Genomic DNA, 19,939 nt, shown 5'->3' on the forward strand with positions numbered 1-19,939 from the left:
ACAGCCAGCTCCTTGCTTAGACATGCCTTGCATTTCTTACCTTTCGCACCAGGTGGATGGGCCTGTGACCCTGGACAAGGCCCTTGACTAGCCTGGGCTCTATTCTGTCACTGAAAATGAAGTGGTGGTACGATACGAGGCACTCTCAAGGCCCACAGCCTTACAATTAGGCAGCTTTGGGAGCCCTTCCCCACCGCTGCTCCGGGGGTGGACCCAAACTCCGCCTCCCATGCCCCAAACTCTGCCTCCCATGCCCCAAACTCTACCTCCAGGGCCCAAACTCCACCTCTATGACCCAAACTCCGCCTCCCACACCCCCAAACTCCACCTCCACGGCCCAAACTCCGCCTCCCACGTCCCCTGGGAACCCAAGCACTAGGAAGGGGTTAAGCAAGGCTATTGCATTGGTTCCAGGTTCTCCCTTGTTCCTCTCAACACCTTCAGAGCCATCCTGTGGCTCAGAGGCCCCATCCCCAGAACAAAAGTCACCATGCCCATCCCACATTCCTGAAGCTGGCTCAGGGCACCTACTCACAGGGGTGTTTGCAGTCGGCTCTGGAAATAGGGCATGCTGCTGGGACAAAACGTTGTGGGTGAGGACGTGGAAGGGAAAATTACAAACCAACCGGCCTGTCTAAATGATTTCTCTCTGTGGAACCTAAAATGACCAGGCATGGTTCACCATTGTTGGAAGCACCGACCTCTGCCTTCCCACACAGAAGAAACTGAGGAGTGGAGGAAAACAAGATATAAATTCTACAGCAGATATTTCTTCGAGGATGGATCATCCCAATATAGAATATAGGCACTTTTTTTTAACTTTTCCCCCAGAGCATCACTGACTCACATCCCCTCAAATTTTAGAAAAGGCTCCATCTCTCCTGCCTCACGCTATTAAGTGAGCTCATGTGACCCTTCCACCAACAAGAATGTGAAATGTTTCCCAGTGGTTTTGCAATGACAAGTACTGAGAAGTGGCAAGCAGTCTTCTTTCTAGTTTTGCTCAGTAACTTCATTGACCTTGATCTGACAAACTCTGTCCTTTAAGGACAAAAACTAGCAAATACACATTTAGGCAAGAAGGAAGAAGGGGGCACATGCTGGGGCAGGGATTGGTGGGAGGAAGAGAGAGTTTTTAATTTGTCCTAAAAAGTGTCTAACTTCACTCTTCATCTCCCAAAAACACTTACGTGGGAGTGTGTTTATAAGACATATACTCCGCCTTCTCGCAAAGCCATTTTACAAATAAACACAGAATGAGGATCCTCAGAGCGGAGACCATAGTTGACTTCTAGCAAATGGGAAGGAGCCAGTTACAATACCTTAAAGGGACCTGTAGTTTCAGGTTTTTAGTAGCAGAGGCCAAAAGAAAGTGCTAGGGCACATGGTTTTGCTATCAGCACCAAAAACTGCACAAACTCACCTAGTGAAAACAAAACAAAACTTTTGCTGTTCAAGCTAGGCCCAAAGGCCGATCACACTCTCACCTCACCTTGGCCCGTCACCACACCCCTGTGTCCAAAGCAGATGCGGTGCGGCAAAGGAGCAAGACAACTGGGAAAACTAATTTTAAAAAACGAGGAAAAATGGATGCGGGGCTAGGCTCTCTGGAGCCTCCAAAGGTGGATACGGGTCCTGTCTGCAGAGGGAAAGCTTGAGAAAGGCCTTTGCTGCTACGGAGAGGGCCAAAGGCATGACCACCTTTCCCTGTCCCCAGCTCTATTCTCTGGCTATGACGGACCAAGACACCTGCAGCAGATAGATAGATGGGCAGGCATCCAGAAGGCCAGTTATAGAAATAAACTTCAAGGGTTTGTTTTTATACAGATATTTTAAATGCTCGCAAGCCCAGACCCGTCCTCGGCTGCTAACGTTAGCAGATTACTCATTCTTCCTTCCAATCACGTCATGTGTGAGGTTCCAGGTGGCTGCGGGGTATTTGCTTACAACGGCTACCGCTGGTTTCCCTGAGAGCTGTTTATTTTTCCAGGCCTCAGGTCATTACATCACCCCGCGGTTTCTGGGCAGGCCAAGAGTGCTGGTTTGGGGGATGGGGGATCCGGCCAGGAGGTGTCATTGCCTCAGTGACCCCGCATCCCAGTCACCGCAGCTGTCCCGGCAGGAGCTTCCCTGGTGAGGAAGGAGCGGTCCAAAGGCAGCCCAGGGGCCCACAGCGGGCCGAGAGGAGCAGGGCTCTGACGCCAGCAGATAGGAAGGAGCAGGGGTGCTGCGAACATCTGACCGGCCATGCGGACGGTGAGGTAGGCAAACGCTCCCACGTGTGAGGAGACGGGGCTGTGTTCGTGGCAAAACTTACAAGAAATGATTTTCACCTTGTAACCCTGCTGAAGGCTCTGTCTCAGGGAAGCAGAGCTCCCATACGCTCCCACATTCAGGGACGTCTGGAAGGAAGCTCTGCCAGGCAAAGAGGCAAGGGAGGAAAAGCAAGTGCTTTTGGATTTCACCCCCAGGGTCGAGTTCTAGGGCCTTCTCAAAATCCCAGATCAGATCATGAAGGAAGTTAATGAGGAAAGGAAAGGAAAGGAAAGGAAAAGAAAGAGATGGGGAAGGCAGAAGAGAAGTCGAAGGACCCCACCAGTGGCTCCAAGAGGTAGCCAGCCACGACGGAGCAGAGGGAAAGGGCCTATGTGCCATGAGGGCATCACTGTGCTGCTCCAAGAGAAGAGGTAAGGCTCACACGACCATATTTCCTGAGAGTATATTCCCAGACAAGAAAGCACAGAACTCTGTCATACAGAAAAAGAGAGAGAGAGAGAGAGAGAGAGAGAGACTTTTATAAATCATAGCTGTAGGAAAGTGTCTGCACATAGTAAAATTAGAAGCAGTGGGACATGAAATATGGGAAGAAGAATGAGACAAAGCCTAGTTTTCATCATTTCTTTAATCTCTTTGTTCTCTTCTATAAAATGCAGATGATTAAAAAGATTCTTATACTCTAGTTATGTTAAGAAATGCTTTGGTAGCCAGCTTCTGATACCAAAAGCTCCGCAAGAGTTCATATTTGGTCCTAAAAGCAGAACACAGTCTCTGGCCAACACTCGTGTGTGAGAGGATGGCTGGTGTCAAGTTCTAGGGTGTCGGCTGGCCAGGTCTTCCCAAAGGCAAGAGAGCTCTTGGTGCAACAGAGACCAGAATCAGAGACAGGGGCCCAGAGGGGCAAACCCATCGACACTGAGGCTGCCAAGTCCTCAAAAGGCAATACTGACCACGGGGAACACAAGACAAAGCCTTAAAAACAAGGATCGACACCCCCGGGAGAAGAGAAGGAGACAGGATAAGTCTGCAGGCATATGTGTCATGTTATTGCAAAGCTTCAGCTGCCCAGTGGAACCTTTCCAACATCAACAGTCCCCAGGCCAGAAAACAAACCTGGCGTCACAGGGTCTGAGTGTGAAAGAAGGATGTTTGGGGTGGTAGAAGGGACTAGGATGGCCTTCTTGCCTCTAAGACAGAGTGGGAAGAGCGCTCACTAGACTGGCTTCTGAGTCCTGCTTCACCCTTTTCATGGGTGGGGGGTGAAGCTCTCCTAACCCAGAATCTTCTGGCAAACTCCAATGGGAAACTGCCTCGGGCACTTGACCCAGAGGCTCCACTCTGTACCAGAGCCAGCTGCCCAGACACGAGTTATCACTAACATGTTATCTGACTTCTCATCAACCCACATGAGATAACATGAAGAGCACTTGGCACAAGATTTAAAGATATTCCGTCAAGAGTAGCCATTATTTTTTAAATCATTCATGATATACCTAACTCTGTGTTAGGCATTTCACATATATCATTGAATCCTCAGAAAAACCCTGCAAGGCACTCAGAACCTTGTTTCACAACTAATGAACTTTCTTAAGGTCACTCAGCCTCTCACGGGAAGCCAGCACGGGAAGCCAGGTCTCCTGGTTTGTCTGATACCAAAGCCCATGCTGATGCCATTACGAGGTTTACCACTGCTGTATAAAAATGATCCCTAGCTCTGCCCACAAAAGCCAGACGTCAGGAAGCCTCACCGGCATCCATTTGTGAGAGACTACACCAGGACAGAATGCCAAAGCTCGGCAAAGGTTCACGTTGGACAGGGCAGGGCCACGTGAGCTGCCCCAAGTTCCTGAGCTGACGATGCAGGCTTCCGTGGGCATGTTTGGAAACATCTCCCAAGGCATGGCCCCTACTTCTGCCTGGTCTATGAGAGGGGCCAGGCATCAGGAGAAAGACACCCCCATGCACACATTCCCGTCCAGATTCTTCTAATTCCGACCCACAGACCAGAGGCCAACAAATTGCTTTCTGTAAGGTGTCAGATAGAAAGCATTTTAGGTTTTGCAGGCCAGACAGTCTCTGTCACAACTATTCAGCTCTGCTGTTCCAGCCCCCAAACAGCCATAGGTGATATGTAAATAAGTGGGTGTGGCTGTGTTCCAATAAAACTTTATTTGCATGAACAGGCAGCTGGCCATTTGCAATCCCTGCCTAAATGCCTTTGTGACACCATGTTTTTTTATACATAATTTCATCAAAAGGATCAACAGGTACTGAGTATTACCACTCGATCATGATGGAGAAAGTTCTCAGTTTACCAGAAAATGCCTAAGGTCTAGTAGATCTCTGATAATTATTGCTGACCTCAATATCTCCCAGGGAGGCTTTGGCTATCCTTGAACTTTCCTCTTCTACACACTAACCCTCCAGACATAACTGGGTCCAACCAGGAAAAAAATGAAGATGGCTGGGTCACACCAACAAAAGGAGGACGGTTGTACCTGCCTGGATACCATTTCTCCATGAAGACCCAGTAGTCATCCAGTTGGCAACTATCCAGGACAGGTAGGAATGGAAAGCTGAAGAACTTGAGCGGAAGCAAACATCAGATAGCTTCATATCACCACTTCACTTCGCTCAGAGAAAAGAGCCCAAGAACACAAGCACTCAATTCACAAAGATAAATCATTTTCCCCAGCCCCACCCCTACTAGCTGGGACCCAGGATAAGTTACTTCCTCTCGCTCAGCCTCCATCTCTGCACCTGTCAGATGGAGGCGATAACAACACTTATCTCATTGGGTGGTGGTGAAGCTTCAAGGAGATAACACCTGTAAGGTGTGCAGGATCCGAAAGGATGATTCCGATTTTGATGATGAGGATGATGATGGTGATGATGGTCTTTTCTGTCCTCCCCCAGAGCACTCAAACACAGTGAGCTAGATTCTATAATAGATATAATAGGCAGGCAACAAAGCCCTTGTCCTCACAGAGTTTAGAGCCTTGGTAGAGAAATTAACCACTGGTAGATGAAAGCAATTTCTGGAAGCAACTGCTAAATGTCAAGTGAGTGTTCCAGGCAAAGGGTGATGCAGGATTTCAGAGAGCACTGACTGTCATAGCTGCCACTGGTCAAAGAGTGACAATAAAGCCTCTAAATAAAGGCTTTGCAGATCTGTTGGGAGGAGGTGGGGGCCAGGGATAGGGGGACCACTGGCACCAAAACCATGTCACTTTGACTTATCACATTTGTCTAACAGCAAGAGGGGAGGTGGAAGGAGGGTCTACAAAGAAGCTTGAATTGAAGAATTCTCACTGTAAGTGGTATCATTAACATTCCCATTTTTCCTACCGCAATGATGATCGCAATAACTAATGTACTTTCAGCTTCTCTTGTCCTCACTGTTTACCACTTAGCCAGGCACTGGTTAAGTACCAGATAGACAGTATCTTGGTTAACCTTTACCCAAAGTCCTTCAAGGGAAAGATCATGACCCCCAGAGAGAGAACTGAGGCGCTGGAAGGATTATTTCACTTGCCTGGATCTCTCGCTAAGTGCAGAAGCCTGAAAGCCATTGCAGGTTTTGCTGATTCCAACACCTGTGCTTTAACCACGGCACTGTTCTGTCCAAGACCCTGGCCCATGGGACTCACATGGTCTTCTTCCAACCCCATCATCCCCTATCTCCAGCTTTTGTCAATCAGGGAACCAGACACATGCGGAGATACTGACCCGCCCACATCACAGAGAAAATCCAGAGATGCTGCATGGGGTCATCAAAATGGGTAACTTCCTTGGTACACTTGAGTTCTCCCACTCCCACCTTTAGGCTAGAGCTGGCAGATGGATACACCTAAAGGGGCTCAATGACAGCCCACTTACTAATTAAAGGTCTTCTAAAACTACCCATCAGTTCAAAGGGATGGATCTTTTGTTTATAGACCTTGATATCCATAGGGAGAAAATGATATGGCTGAAATGAAATTCACCACATTTATGCAGGCATAAATTATGCAGACGGGCATTTCTCACAATGAAGTCTTAGGCGAATAGAAGGGTGATTTCCCCATGATGGAGATACAGATTGGCTTTGTTAATACACTTTCCTGTCGGTGGACATCCAGTCTTCACTGATGGTGAAATGAACTTTATTGACTTTGGTCTTCATTGATGATAAACGAACTCTATGAAAGAGTCCTACGAATCTGATCACCCTCCAAAACTCGTCACCCTTCTACAAGGAGCTCAGCGAGTACCAAACCTGACCACTCACAAGACCCTCAAAAGATGAGACCAGAAATGACATGACTGTAAGCAACTATTTGGAGCCTTAAAAAAATACATAGAACCGGGGCTCCTGGGTGGCTCAGTTGGTTAAGCAACTGCCTTCGGCTCAGGTTATGATCCTGGAGTCCCGGGTTAGAGTACCACATCAGGTTCCCTGCTCAGCAGCGAGTCTGCTCTTCCCGCTGACCTCTCTCTCCTGCTCTCTCTCTCTCAGATAAATAAATACAATCTTAAAAAGAAAATCTTTAAAAAAAAAATACATAGAACCAAGTCTCTTAAGCCTTGTGGTCCAACATTTCCATGCCAGGTCATTTTTTTTTTTTTCAAATTCTTCTGCATGGCATGTAGAGTCAATTAAAACAGAAAAACATACAGTCAAAAGACTTTTTGCTAAAAGATCAGCTCCTCATGAAAGATGATACCTGAGCTACTAATTGAAGAAAATTAAAGTTGGAAGGGATTCACTCATCTAATCTCGCTTTATAGCTGTAGAAGTTGAAGACAAGACACGTTAGATGCCTTGCCCAAGCCCATACTGCGGGTAGTCACGGAGCAACTGTGGGGCAACTGTGGGGCAACTGCAGGCGATTCGGGCACAAACACAATCCCAGGCAGATTATTTACCTGAATTCCTTACATTGGTGTTGTTCAGTTTGGAGTCCTTGATTACCAAGTGCTTAATCCACAGAGTAGGAGCTGTAATTTCTGGGGCAAAAAAAAAAAAAAAAAAGAAGAAGTAGTAGTGAGAAAATCTGGGCAAAGGAATGGTTAACTTGGAGGGTAGCCCCCAGGCTTCAGGAACTTTTTCTAAAGCCTGAGGCATCAAGGTTTTGAGCTTTCTTCCTCATTTCACATCCACTTTGTCCCAACACCTCTCCCTTCTCACTACGGAAGCTCCTCTCCCCGCCAGCTCATGGGAGCCAACCAGGGCCTCCCCTGCTCAGAGGCAGAGTGGTCTAAGTCCAGAGGCGCTGAGCCGCTCCATCCAGGAATAAAAATATTATCCCAGGAGGTGAGGAGCATGGGCCAAGCCAAGTCTCTCTCAGCTGCTTCCCTGGAAGAAGATTTAAAGGGGATAAATCAACAAATGAATGCCAAACAAACCACAGAGACCATTTTGGAGGAAATGACTGAGCCACAACAGATTTCAGCTTGCTGAGACTCTGTTCCACATGGGAAGGAAAGTGGTGAGTCCAATGTGTGCGTCAATATCCTTCCTAATGGTTTCTCATGGACACAGGCTGAATCCTCCATCCAGAGAGCTTGCGGGGGATCTCTAGGCCCTTTGGGGCTTGGGTCACATGATGGACAAGTGGTATGAGAATCGGGAGGACCCTGAACTCAAGAGTGATGAGTCCTTCAGTGAAATTGCTGGGGCGATCTCCCAAGGTAACATGGTCTCCATTTCCCATCTGATCCCTCGAGATCCCCAACTTGCCAAAAATCCAGGAGATTTGTGGATCACAGAAACATCTGAATTTCTAGGTATGAACACATGTATGTATGTTCCACTAAATAACCAGTTGTAAAGGAGAGCTCACATGTCAGTCCTTCTACCTAGAGGTGGGCCTCTGCTCGGGACATCCATAGGCACAGTACTGACCAGTGGCATAATTTCTTTTTATTCCCGTCTCCCGGTCCAGTCTCATGATCCAGGTCTGGATACACTCGGTTGAAAGCTGCTCAAAGTTTGCTGCGTATTGCACTGACAGCCGAACCCCGGTGTCAGACTTTCTAGAAACTGCATTTTGCCAAGCTTCCTACTTCCCCTCATGGGAGCCTGGAGTATATGGCAAAGTGCACTGAAGAATGTAGGCCATGAGCAGCTCAAACTCAAAATAGAGGCCAGCCTTCTGCACCCCACACTCCTCCTGTCTAGCCCTCATACCCCCAGGGACATTCAGCCTCTATCTACCTACCAGCAATACTATGTCTCTTGTCCTAGAATTCCCTCTCAGATGCTCTCAATGTCCAACTTTGTCGAACCAGGTCCACTAACCAATCTCTTTCCTCCTACTTTCCTACTATACCTCAGCCTCACCATACTCTCCCCCTCTGTCCATATCAGTCCCCACACTGCCCTGATTCTTCCCTTCCCCTTTCACAATCCAGCCCGGGTACTGTCTCTTCACATAGTCTTCCCCCAGACCACTGTGATCTCCTTTCTCCCAAAAATGTCCACTACAATAAAAAATAAGACCCTATAATTTAACATCTAAAGCTCTCCAGTAGTTGCCATTGTCTTGAGAGCAAAGGCTTCATCTCAACTACTCCTTCTTGGTCCCCCAGAGGCCTACCACAATGGTGGGCACAGAGAAGGGACTTGTAAGTGTTGGTTCATCTACTGAAGGGACAGTGCTGGCCTGTCTTTCTCAGCCATGGCTCTTTGGTCTTGGCAGCTCAAAGGGTCCATCCAGGCTGTGTTATTATTGGACATCAGCAGCTAGGCAGGAAGCCTGGCTAGAACAGAGGGCCTTTCCAGAAGTAGAGAGTGTACCAGTTCCTGGGAGGATCTGCATTTTTTTTTAAAGGTTAAAACAACCCAGCCTAACCTGGGGGAAACTGAAATTAAAAAAGAAAAAAATAATAATAAAGTTTATACAAACATCCAAAGGAAAGATGTTCCTCAAATCTAAAAATGGTTGGGAGTATACGAGTCGGAAGTGATACAAGAGCTTACCATCTCCATCGAACACGGGCTGAGTCTCCATCGTGGGTGTCGGCTTCGACCCATCATCTGAATTGAGAGTTAAAAAGAATCGAAAAGAGACTACCATTATTGAGGTAAATACTATCTACTCTCCAGCACTGTTGAATGATTGGGGTTTGCACATGGCCCGGCCAAGTCCCAATGAAAAGACCAAAGAGAAAGGAAAGAAAGAAAGAAAGAACAGGAAGGAAAAAAAGAACCATAGAGAGACACCAACAGTAAGACAAATCCAGGTGTATGTTCACCATCCCAGGGGTGGGACAAAAGGGAACTCAACTGTCATGGTCTTGGAAGGCCCTTCCTCATCAACCCACATGACCCGGCAGGATGACTATCAGCCGTGGTCCTCCCTGCAGGAAAGCTGGGGTGTGGGGGTGGGTGTGTACCTTCCCTAGCAGTCCTGAGCTTTGGGCCAGGCATGTTAGGGTAAGGCTGGCATACTTCGTGGCCTCAAATCCTGGTGTCCCCAGTTCCTTCCTGCCCTTTTGTGAACGGTACCAGCCAAGTACCTAGTGGTCCTCATTGAAGAGCTTCAGGCAAACAAGAGGCTGTGCTTATTCCCTCCCAAACACCTAGCAATTTCTCTATCCTCCCCTAAAAAGGAAGAAAAGGCAGGAAGGACCATCCTCTCTCCAGTATGCTGAACTGGAGAGAATCCGGAATCCCTAGAATACTTCTAAGTATGAAACACTGTGCCCGCCTGTTCCCAGGGAGAGGTGGGGGGCAAGCAAGATAGAAGGAGGTGTGAGAAACTGAAGCCTGGACTGGCTTTGAAATTTCTACAGCAGATGACGGGAGCACGAAGTTCCCAGGAACAAGTCCTAATGCACAGGGTCCCAGCAGAGTCGGCCACTCTTCGCAGAGCGAGAATGCCTGCAACGGAGGAGTGAGTGTAGACTTTGCCTTCCTTCAGGACGCTGGGTTACTTCCACCAAGATCCCCCCAAATCTCAGTGCAGGTCAGTGTCTCTCAACTTTTCATCACTGCCCAGCTAAAGAGCATTTTTAGACTTTTTCTTCCTAATTGCCTTCCTAATGAAATATTCATAACACAGACACTGCATGTGTATCTGCTTCTGTACTATATGTATATCTGTTCTTTATATGAAAAAAGAACAAGAGTTCTTTTGTCCCCCTGCCTCCCCCCACCCCCAGTCAACTTCCCTTTCTTGATATCTCTGCCTCCATTGAGAATGCATAGTTTAGAGATTTCTCTGTGTTCTCCCTGGGCAGGGGCGGGGGTGGGCGTGGGGTAGGGGAAGAAGAGCCCCGTGGTCTCAGGCAGTGGGATGATTACACCATCCCCCAGAGATCTTGTACAACTGAATACTACATTCTCCACGCACTAACTATTTTTTGGTCATTTTATTCATTTAACTGCTATGTATTTATTTATATTTATTTGTTTGTTTTACCAACAGTTCTTATTGTTAAGAAGAATAAATACCAGTTATTATAATTGGTTATTATAATTGGTATAACAACTGGTATTTATTTATTTTAATGGAAGAATAATCAACATACACTATGGTATTAGTTTCAGGTGTACAACATAGTGAGCTGGTGTTCACGGTTGTTACAAAATGATCACCCCAGTAAGTCTAGTTCCCTCTCTCACCGCACCAAGGTGTCACAGTATTACTGGATATAGTCCCTGTGTTGCACACTACATCCCCATGTCTTATTTATTTTGTAACTGGAAGGTTATACCTCTTAATCCCCTCCACCGAGTTCATTAACAATGGAGAAAGCAAGTTCTCAGAGAGTCTCTGAGACGCCAGTCAGATCAGCCTTAATAACAAACCCCCCACCACCCGCCGCCATTTGGAGCTCCCAAAACCTTTGGCCGACTTCCCTGCATCTTATCAGGGAGGGAGGAAAAACACAGAGTTCTGATCCCTTTCTTGAGCGTCAGACTCACACCCCACCCTTGGGATCTTCAGACTGGAGCTCTAGAGAGACCCTAATCGTGGCCAGAGGCTGAGGCCAGCAGCCCCACCGTCGGGTAACACATGACTCTGCTATTATTCTCCTCGGCTGACACCAAGACCCAGCTCCTACCGGGGCCGAGGCGACCCTGCACCAGCTGACAATCATCCCTAGGAACAAGATATGGGCAGGCGGAGAGGAGTGAACTTGCTGGATAGCTCGTTTGCCTCCAACCGAAGTCCAGAACAGGCATCTTTTGATGCACAACCATGTAAGTTTGACCTGAAAGTCACTGAAGGAGAATAAACACAGAGCAGAACCGCACACTGTCACTTTTTTTAATAGCATCACTTCCCCTAACTCTATTAACACCTCTTTCCACTGAATTCAATCAGCCACTGAATGAAGGCTTGTGGCAGCTGCAAGGCGCATTTGGTTGCTCCTCCAAATGCAGAGTTCACAGTCTTAGGAGTCCGGCCCCACAGGCTCAGGCCCTCCACCTGGGATGGCTTCACTTTAGGGGCCTCCAGGGCCACAGAGGGAAAGGGAGAAATCAAACATTCCCGGAGGGACAATGGTGAGAACCCAAGTGAAAAATGGCTCCTGCGAGATTTTAATATTCAACTAAAAATCCCCCCATATTCCAAGAGCCGTAGCTCTCTCTGGAGCAGGGTAACAGAGAACATTCTGCTGCTTCCTCCCACCAATCCAATGACAGTCTCGGGCGGCCCATCTGGTGTAGCGATTAGCAACGTTCCGTTGCCCAGGGGAGGAAGGAGTGTTTCCAGTCTCCCGGGAAAGTTTGGCACTTGTGCGGGCCCAGGACCTCCACAGTTGCCCAGACGCAGGCCCAGGGCCCGAAGCACCTGAAGGCACGTGTGGGCAGTGAATCTTCCTGCCGGGCGGGGTCACCATGGGTAAGGAGGTATAGCCAGACCGCCACAGTGGAGGCCCTAGACAGAAATCTTTATGAAGTGAGAAAAGACAAAGTGCCCCGCTGCCAGGAGAACCACCTGTGAAATTCAGCTGCCCAAAGGATGAGAAGCCAAGCCAAAGCCAACAGGACCCTCTGACCATCATCTCCGGGCACCTGGGCCCCTGGCTCCCAACCCAGCAAACAAGCACACCCTTCGACCAAACACAGGTCCAAGGCCTGGGTCCAAGGTCCACATCAGTTCAGCTTCCTGGCAGGCCTTGAGACAATACCAGGCCCCACACTGAGCCCTGGAAAAGAGAAAAAGCTTCCGCTTAGTCTCCCCGTCTCCAGTGGAGGCACACTCCACATCCTGGCTTTACATCCAAAAAACTGGGTTACCTGAGCCCCTCACTTTTCTTCTCTGGGTAGTGATAGCTTCTTCTGAAATGAAGGGTGCCCCAGTCTTGGGACAAGGTGCAGGACTAAAGATTTAAAAGCTCAGGAGCAAGGACTTTAAAGGTATGAATGCTATGAGTATAAAGCATCTTAACCAAGTGCTTATTTTTCAAATTGGATTTACAAAATTAAAATCCTATCAAAGTTTTTAAATTAAAAAAAAAAAAAGTAAACCTTTCAACTCAGTAAGAAGATGAACAACCTGATTTTAAAATGAACAAAATAGTATAGTAGACATTTCACCAAAGAAGATGCACGGACAGCTGAAGGATGCCTGAAAAGATGCTCAACATGATTAGTTACTAAGAAAATACAGATTAAAACCACTATGTACCTACTAGAATAGCTAAGATTTTAAAAATAGGAAATACCAAATGTTGGCCAGAGTGTGGAGAGACAAAAACCCTCATTCCTTGCTGTGGAAATAGAAAATGGAGTAGCCATGCTGGAGAACAGTTTGGCAATTTGTTTGAAATGTGAAACATAAACTTACCATTCGACCCAGAAATTCCGCTCTTGGGAATCTGTCCAAGAAAAAGAAAAACATGTCCACCCAGAGACATGTGTGCAGAGATCCATAGCACCATCACTTACAAAAGCCTCAAACTGGAAACAACCCAAATGTTTGTCAACTGGTGAACAGGCCACAGATGGGGATAGGGCCCTATCATGGAATACTACGCAGCGACGAAAAATAATGAATTCCGAATACAAGTGACATTATTGATAAACTTCAAAAACATTAGACTAAATGAAAGATTAGCCATGTACAAATGCTCATATTGTAGGATTCCACTTAGATGAAAAGCTTAGTAAAGGTAAGTCTATAGAGTCCAGATGTGCAGGTGCCCAGGGCTGGAGGAGGCAGTGGGGTGTAACCAGAAGCCGGTCCAAGGTTTCCTTTTGGAGTGATGGAAATGTTCACTGGTAATGGCTACACGATGCTCTAAATGTGCTAAACTCATTGAACTGTATGTTTATGATGGGTGAATTTTATGGTATATAATCATGCTTCAGTAAAGCTGTTAGAGTACCAATGTCATCTCAGATTCAACCTCAGGCAGCAGCTGCTAAATTATTTCAGTGATCCTTAATTGGCAGGGAGACTCCCACATATTTTAAAGAAAAATGTATCTCAATCTCAGTTGACACGTAAGTTCATGGTGATGTGATATCTCGTGCTCATTGTTGGTGGTGCTTTTGGACCTCACATAGTAGGATGTTAGTCCTCTTTAACACCACTACACTCTTCCAGAACAAGAAGAGGAGAGGCCACTGCAAACGCCAATTCGAAGATTATCGTTTTTCTTACAGGGAGAAAAATGTAAATTCGGAAATAGTGGCGGGGGGGAGGGGGAATAAAAGCAAAATAAAAAATAAAACAAAAAAATTTAAAAAAAAAAGGCAAGCTTACATTCATGACTAAATGAATGAGGCAAAGCTGAAAGAATTTCTCAAGGATGATGTCAAGATCTGCAATAATGAGACCACTTTGGTTTTGCAACACTCCATTTGAGGCAGGTGGCTTTCCTCATCTAGTCTCACCAATGGCCAGCACAGAGAACGTCACTGGGCAGATAAAAAGAGATGGCGTCACAGAGGAAGAAAGTGATTTGTTCCGGGCCCAGAGGCAGGGAGCAGCTCTGGAAACTGCCCAGGCCCAGGGTCCTGGAGTTTGGCCTTCCAGTTTCTCCAACCCCCAACCCTGTCTCTTCCTTAAGGTGCAGCCCCGCAAAGCCACACCCCCCTCACGGGTTCCGCGAGCCTGTCCAGACAGTGGGTTTGTGTGACAGCACAATTCCTTGCCCTGCGAGAAGGTCTGGCCCACGCACAGACAGCTGGAAGTCACTTCGACCCCTGATGACACCGTTCAAAGCCTCCTCTGTTTGGCTTTTTGATTCCTGATTGACATTCTCTGGCAAGTGGAGATAAATGCAGGCTGAGGACAAATGTTGATCCGCTCTGACTATTCTCAGCGAAAGACTTTTCAGAATAACAAACAAAACAAAACAAAAACTCAAAAACATTGGTGTGCTTAAGGGACTGAATAGAGCCCAAGAGGTCCAGGGAAGCAGGGCCCGGCCTTTCAAGGGGCTGGCGAGTCCGCGGAGGAGTTAATTGTTTGGGTATACAATGAGTTTATTCTGACCACATACAAAGAGCTTTCTCTTCCAGGTCCTTCAAAAGCAAATGTGTCAAAGGGGCCAGAGGAGGAATCTGTATTAATGGCAGCTCTTGGGGTCTCTGAGACTGAGGAGCCTTGGAGAATGAGGAAAAAAGAAATTCCCCCCTCCCAAGATTCGGAAGGTCTCTCCACGATCCCAAGCCCCCTTCGATTCTTGGGCTCTGCCCAAGCCATGTCCATCACCAGCCACTTCCCTCGTGAATTCTTTTAGACCGCCATTGGTCGTCTTTTACAAAGACATGGAGAGAAACTTCAGCCTGGCAGAAGTACTGGAAGGTTCTTGGTTTTGATGAGACCACATTTATACCAGAGCCACCAGCCCCCTCAGCTTGTGACTCAGGGACCCAGTGTGGAAATTGGAGTGATGTATTCTGGGCATCACAGGGAGACACCGGTGCCTTTTGCAAAAGTCCCTTAAGACCCTGACCCAAATCATGTGAGGAGGAGGATGGAATTTTAGTCAACATTTCCTGAGATGCATGTCCCAGGAACAATGAGGCTCAGACATGTAGTATGAGCTTTCCTAATCCTGACCTTTGAGAACAGCGGTTATCTGGGCACCTTGGGTCCTTTCCAGAGCAAGAGATCAGTGTTTTACATTCCGTCTACCCACCTGCACACTCCCTCCCCAAAGAAGTAGAAACAAGCTCAAAGCTGTTTTTTCGCAAACAATTCCCTACATCCTCAAGCTCCACATTCCCCTGAATAAGAGCAAAAACATGATGCTGGTGAAAAAAATAGACCAGACATGGAAGAAGAAGAGAAGAAAGAGGAGGAGGAGGGAGAGGAGGGGGGGAAGGGGGGGAGGAAGGGAGATGAGGAACCACCAGCAGCAGAGTCAGTTCCGAGCTGGGTTCACAAAGAGAAGTGGGCTAGTTTTTTTTAACTCTTTATTTTGAAAAAAATGATAGATTCCCAGGAAACTGCAAAAATAATACAGGAAAGTTCCATGTACGTCTTGCCCAGTTTCCCTTGATGGTAACATCATCATAGCGAACCTAAATACATAGGCAACCTACAAATATGTAGGTCACCTCATTGTTGTACAATATCAGAGTCAGGACTTTGAAGGGGGGTCATCCATGGACCTCATCCACATTCCGCCAGTTTTACAGGTACTCATGTGTGTATGTGTGTCAGGGAGGGGGGTATTTCTATGCAATTTTATCCACGTGCTGATTCGTGTGACCACAGTTAAAAGACAGAACTATTCCATCACCATGAAGATCTCCCTCTATGGCCCCTTGATCATCACACGTACCCTCCTCCACCCCATCTCTCACCCTGGCCACCACCGATCCTTTCCCCATCTTTACAATCTTGTCTTTTCTAGAATGTTATTTAAATGGAATCATGCAGGAAGTGACCTTTTGAAACGAGCTTCTCTCACTCTGCATAATGCCTTTGAGGTCTATCCAAAGGCACACACGGATGGCTTGTGCTCTCATACCGCTAGATCGTGTTCCACGGGGTGGAGGCACCGAGCTGTGTTTCACCCACAGAAGGATATCTGAGTGGTTTTCCTCTTCGGCTACCACAGATAAGGCTACCGTGATCATCCACATTTGGGTTCTTGAGTACACAAAAGTTTTCATTTGTCTGGAATAAAGGCTCGGGAGTACCACTGCTAGATTATAGGAGAACTGTTTGTTTTGTTTTTCACTCTGGAAACAAACTTCCAAAGTATATCTCCCGGAGTGTGTATCATTTTACATTTCTACCAACGATGTGTGAAACATCCAGTTTCTCCACAGCCTTACCACCATTTGGTATTGTCCTTAATTTTTTTTTCTTAATTTTAGTTATTCTAGCAGGTGTGTAGTGATATCCTCTCATGATCTTAATTGGCATTTCTTTATGGCTAATGATGTTGAAGATCTTTTTGATGTGTGTCTCTGCCTTCTGCATCTGAGCTCTGGTAAAATGTCTATTCATGGATTTTGTCCATTTTTAAATGGAACTGCTTTTCAACAGGTTGAGTTTCTGAGAGCTCATTACATGTTCCTGATAGAAGTCCTACACTGGATATGTGGTTGGTAAGTATTTCCTCCCAGTCTGTACTTTTTTTGTTCTCTTAACAAGATCTTTCAGAGCAAGTTCTTAATTTTGATGAGGTCAGATTTCACAAATTATAGTTCTAAGACAAAAAAGCTCTAGACTCATCTACCTATGATTTCTGAGAATCTCCTCCTATATTTTCTTTTAAAAGTTTTAATAGTTTTACATTTAAGTCCAAGATCCACTTTGAATTCATTTTTGTTAAGAAAATGGGGTTTGGGTTGAGGGCTTGGGGTTTCTTGTTTTTGTTTTTGCCTACAGATATCCAGTCGCTACAGTGCCATCCTCCTCAGAACTGCTTTCTGTCTCTGTCCCATCAGTTTGCCAGCCTTGGGCAGGCCTTTCTCTGGGTTCCTTACTCTGCTCCACTGATCTTTGTGTCTATCCCTTGGCCGACACCACACTGTACTGAGTACTAGAGCACTGTAGGTCTTCACCAGGGTATTATGATTTCAACTTCGTCACATTCTAGAAAAGGCAAAATTATGGAGACGGTAAAAAGAGCAGGGGTTGCCAGGACTGGAGAGCACAGAGGATTTTTAGGATAGCGAAAATACTCTGTGTAATATTGAAATGGTGGACATGTGCCATTATACACCTGTCCATTTCCACAGAAATGCCAGCACTGAGAGTGGGCACTAATGTAAACCATGGGTCCTGGGTGATGATAACGGGTCAGTGAAGATTCACTGATTATAATGAATGTGTCACTCTGGCGTACACGTTGATAGTAGGGCACCTCTGCCTGTGTGGGGGCAGGGGCTGTATGGGAGATCTGTGTACTTTCCTCTTAATTCTGCTGTGAAGCTAAAACTACTCTAAAAAAAAAGAAGTCCTTTTTTTTTTTTTTTAAGAAAAAAGAAATGAAACAAACATTTTTAAAAAGGGAAAGGTCACAGAATTTGTTCGGAAGAACACAGGGAAGCGTGAATTGAAACTTTATCAAGGGTCATGGGGGAGTAAAGCATGAAAGCTCTCTTTGTTTTTAAAAGAAATCAGAGTGATACCTCCCACTTCATTTTTCATTTTCAAAATGTCGTAGCTCTTCTAGCTCCATTGCCTTTCCATGTAGACTTTCAAATAAGCAGCTCTTGGATCTCTGTTTTCTTCAGCTGGCACAGAATTGGGTACGGCAGGACCCGAGAGTGGGGATTCGTTGGCCTCTCCCCCAGGAGCTGCATGGTGCTCTGAGCTGGAGACAGGGGCTCAGATGTGGCCCAGAGACCTCTGTGTGCACATGCGGAAATCTCTGCTTCCAGCTGCGTTCCTGGGCCATGCCTGGAACTGAACTCAAGGGACAGCGAGCCAATGAACAAATTCTCAGTGGCCTGACCATCTGAGTCCTCACCTGGACCTGGGGGACCCCACAAAGGTACCAGGCAGTGGGATCAAGAACGTGAATGGCAAGTCATCAGAGAGGGAGACATACCACAAGACTCTTAAGTGCAGAAAACAAACTGAGGGTTGCTGAGGTGGGTGGGGGATGGGGCAACGGGTGATGGGCACTAAGGAGGGCACGTGATGTGATGAGCAAAACTGATACACAACTGATGAATCACCGAACTCTACATCCGAATCTAATGATGTACTGTATGTTGGCTAATTGAATTTAGATTAAAAATAAAAAAAGAACTTGCCAGTGGGCCAAGCTCATCCCAGGCACCTTCCCCAAGAGTCTTTCCTTCAAGGCTCTGGCCATGGGGACTACCAACCAGGGCTGGGTGGAGGGGCCACCTACTTTGCCTCCCAGCAGAGGTGACAGCTTCCCAGCACCTAGAAACCTGTGCCTCCTGGGGAGGCTTTCCCTCCCCCTGAAGGGAACCTCTCTAAGAAAGAGGCTCAGGGCCATTAGAATGTGAGTTCCACAAGGCAAGGCTGAGCTCTTATCGTGTTCCTTGTCGCCGGGTCCTCAGTGATCGTAACAAGCCTGGCACTTAGGAGACTCTCAGTAAATATTTGTTGAATGAAAGAATAAGAAACCAAGTAGAAACACCAGAGGTTACACGTAACACCAGGGACTCAAAAGAATCCACGACTAGGAGGCTTGTCCAGATCCCTAAAACCCCTTTCCTCTCCAGTCCTTGGAAATGGGATTCAAACTCCTCATTTAGAATCCTCCACGCATAACTTTCTTTCAGAGACCCCAGCATAGGGACGGGGTGGAGGGCAGGGCTTGAGCACATGGAGCCAAGCTGGGGAGTGAGGAAGGAAGGAGATAGGGCACTTGCACGTGTGCTCGAGCACACCCACGCACACCTGTCTACACTGCAAAGCTGGTACCCCGATGTGCCGGCTTGGTCAGCATGGCTCGGGGTCCTGGCAGGCAGCAGCCACACACATGCGGACAGCGAAAGGCTGCCTCCCATGCGTCTGGAGCTGCCTAGGCCCGCTCCTGTCTCAGCAGGTGCTGTATTCGAATGACTGCGTCTCCCTGGGGAAATCCAGTGTGAGCAGAGGTCGACCCGTCGAGGTCGTCAGCTGCCCACGCCCACTACGTCCAACCCCAGATGGTAGGGAATCAGACTGTTGCCATCTGACGACCACGCTAACAGGTCAGCTACTGAGCTCGCCTTTCCCTCTGTGCTGGGGGAGAGGAAAGAGGGGACGCTGGGAAGAGGGTAGAGTCATTTGAGCAGGAGGGCCTCGTGTAGAAGGTCCTGAGACAGCCGGAGAAGTGCAGCTCAGGGCAGTGAGGTGAACTTCACTCGGGTGTGCTGACCACAGGAGGGCTGGTTCTGGAAGCCATACTGTCCCCGTCGTCCCGGATGCCTGCGGCTCATCACCCCTGCCCGAAGCACATCCCTCAGCCCTCAGTAAGCATGCTGCTGAACCCATCACCCAAGTGACAGGTCGTCCAAGCTGGCACCAACCTGTAGACCAGACTCTAAGAGAGAGTCTAAAAATGGAGACAGAAAAAGAGACCCTGAGACAAATAACTGTGACTCACTCTTTACTTAAGAGCACAGGATACAGAGCAGCTCTTGGGGGATTCAAGGTGGGCTGGGTTTGGGGAGCTCTGCCCCTCTCCACCACTGGCTCAACGAATACAGAAGTCCATGCAGAAAATGCAAGCAGAGTCTGCTAAGGTTTCTGTTTTTCTCTCACTTTCCTTTAATGACTAAATC

At 47.3% G+C, this 19,939-nt stretch overlaps 1 protein-coding gene and 1 long non-coding RNA gene across 7 annotated transcripts in view; one reads left to right on the forward strand and one right to left on the reverse strand.

The window, feature by feature from the left end:
• SMOC1 (SPARC related modular calcium binding 1) overlaps nucleotides 1-19,939 on the reverse strand; it is a 147,843-nt gene that overhangs the window by 28,649 nt on the left and 99,255 nt on the right. For 3 of the 6 annotated variants that reach the window (XM_082734003.1, XM_082733999.1, XM_082734002.1), the window contains exons 6-7: nucleotides 9,242-9,298; nucleotides 7,186-7,266 (exon numbers count right to left, since the gene is read on the reverse strand). In XM_082734003.1, coding sequence (XP_082590129.1) covers nucleotides 7,186-7,266; nucleotides 9,242-9,298 — 138 coding nt within the window. Of the gene's footprint in view, nucleotides 1-7,185; nucleotides 7,267-9,241; nucleotides 9,332-19,939 lie in introns of all 6 variants that reach the window. The other 3 variants (XM_082734001.1, XM_082734000.1, XM_082733998.1) reach the window with 1 other exon arrangement.
• On the forward strand, nucleotides 97-18,472 carry LOC309866346. Its single transcript, XR_014312582.1, has 3 exons — nucleotides 97-2,261; nucleotides 16,731-16,792; nucleotides 17,927-18,472. It is a non-coding gene; the product is annotated as an uncharacterized lncRNA (long non-coding RNA).

The sequence above is a fragment of the Mustela nivalis genome (genome assembly GCF_964662115.1).
Source record: "Mustela nivalis genome assembly, chromosome: 6".
NCBI classification, from domain to species: Eukaryota; Metazoa; Chordata; class Mammalia; order Carnivora; family Mustelidae; genus Mustela; species Mustela nivalis.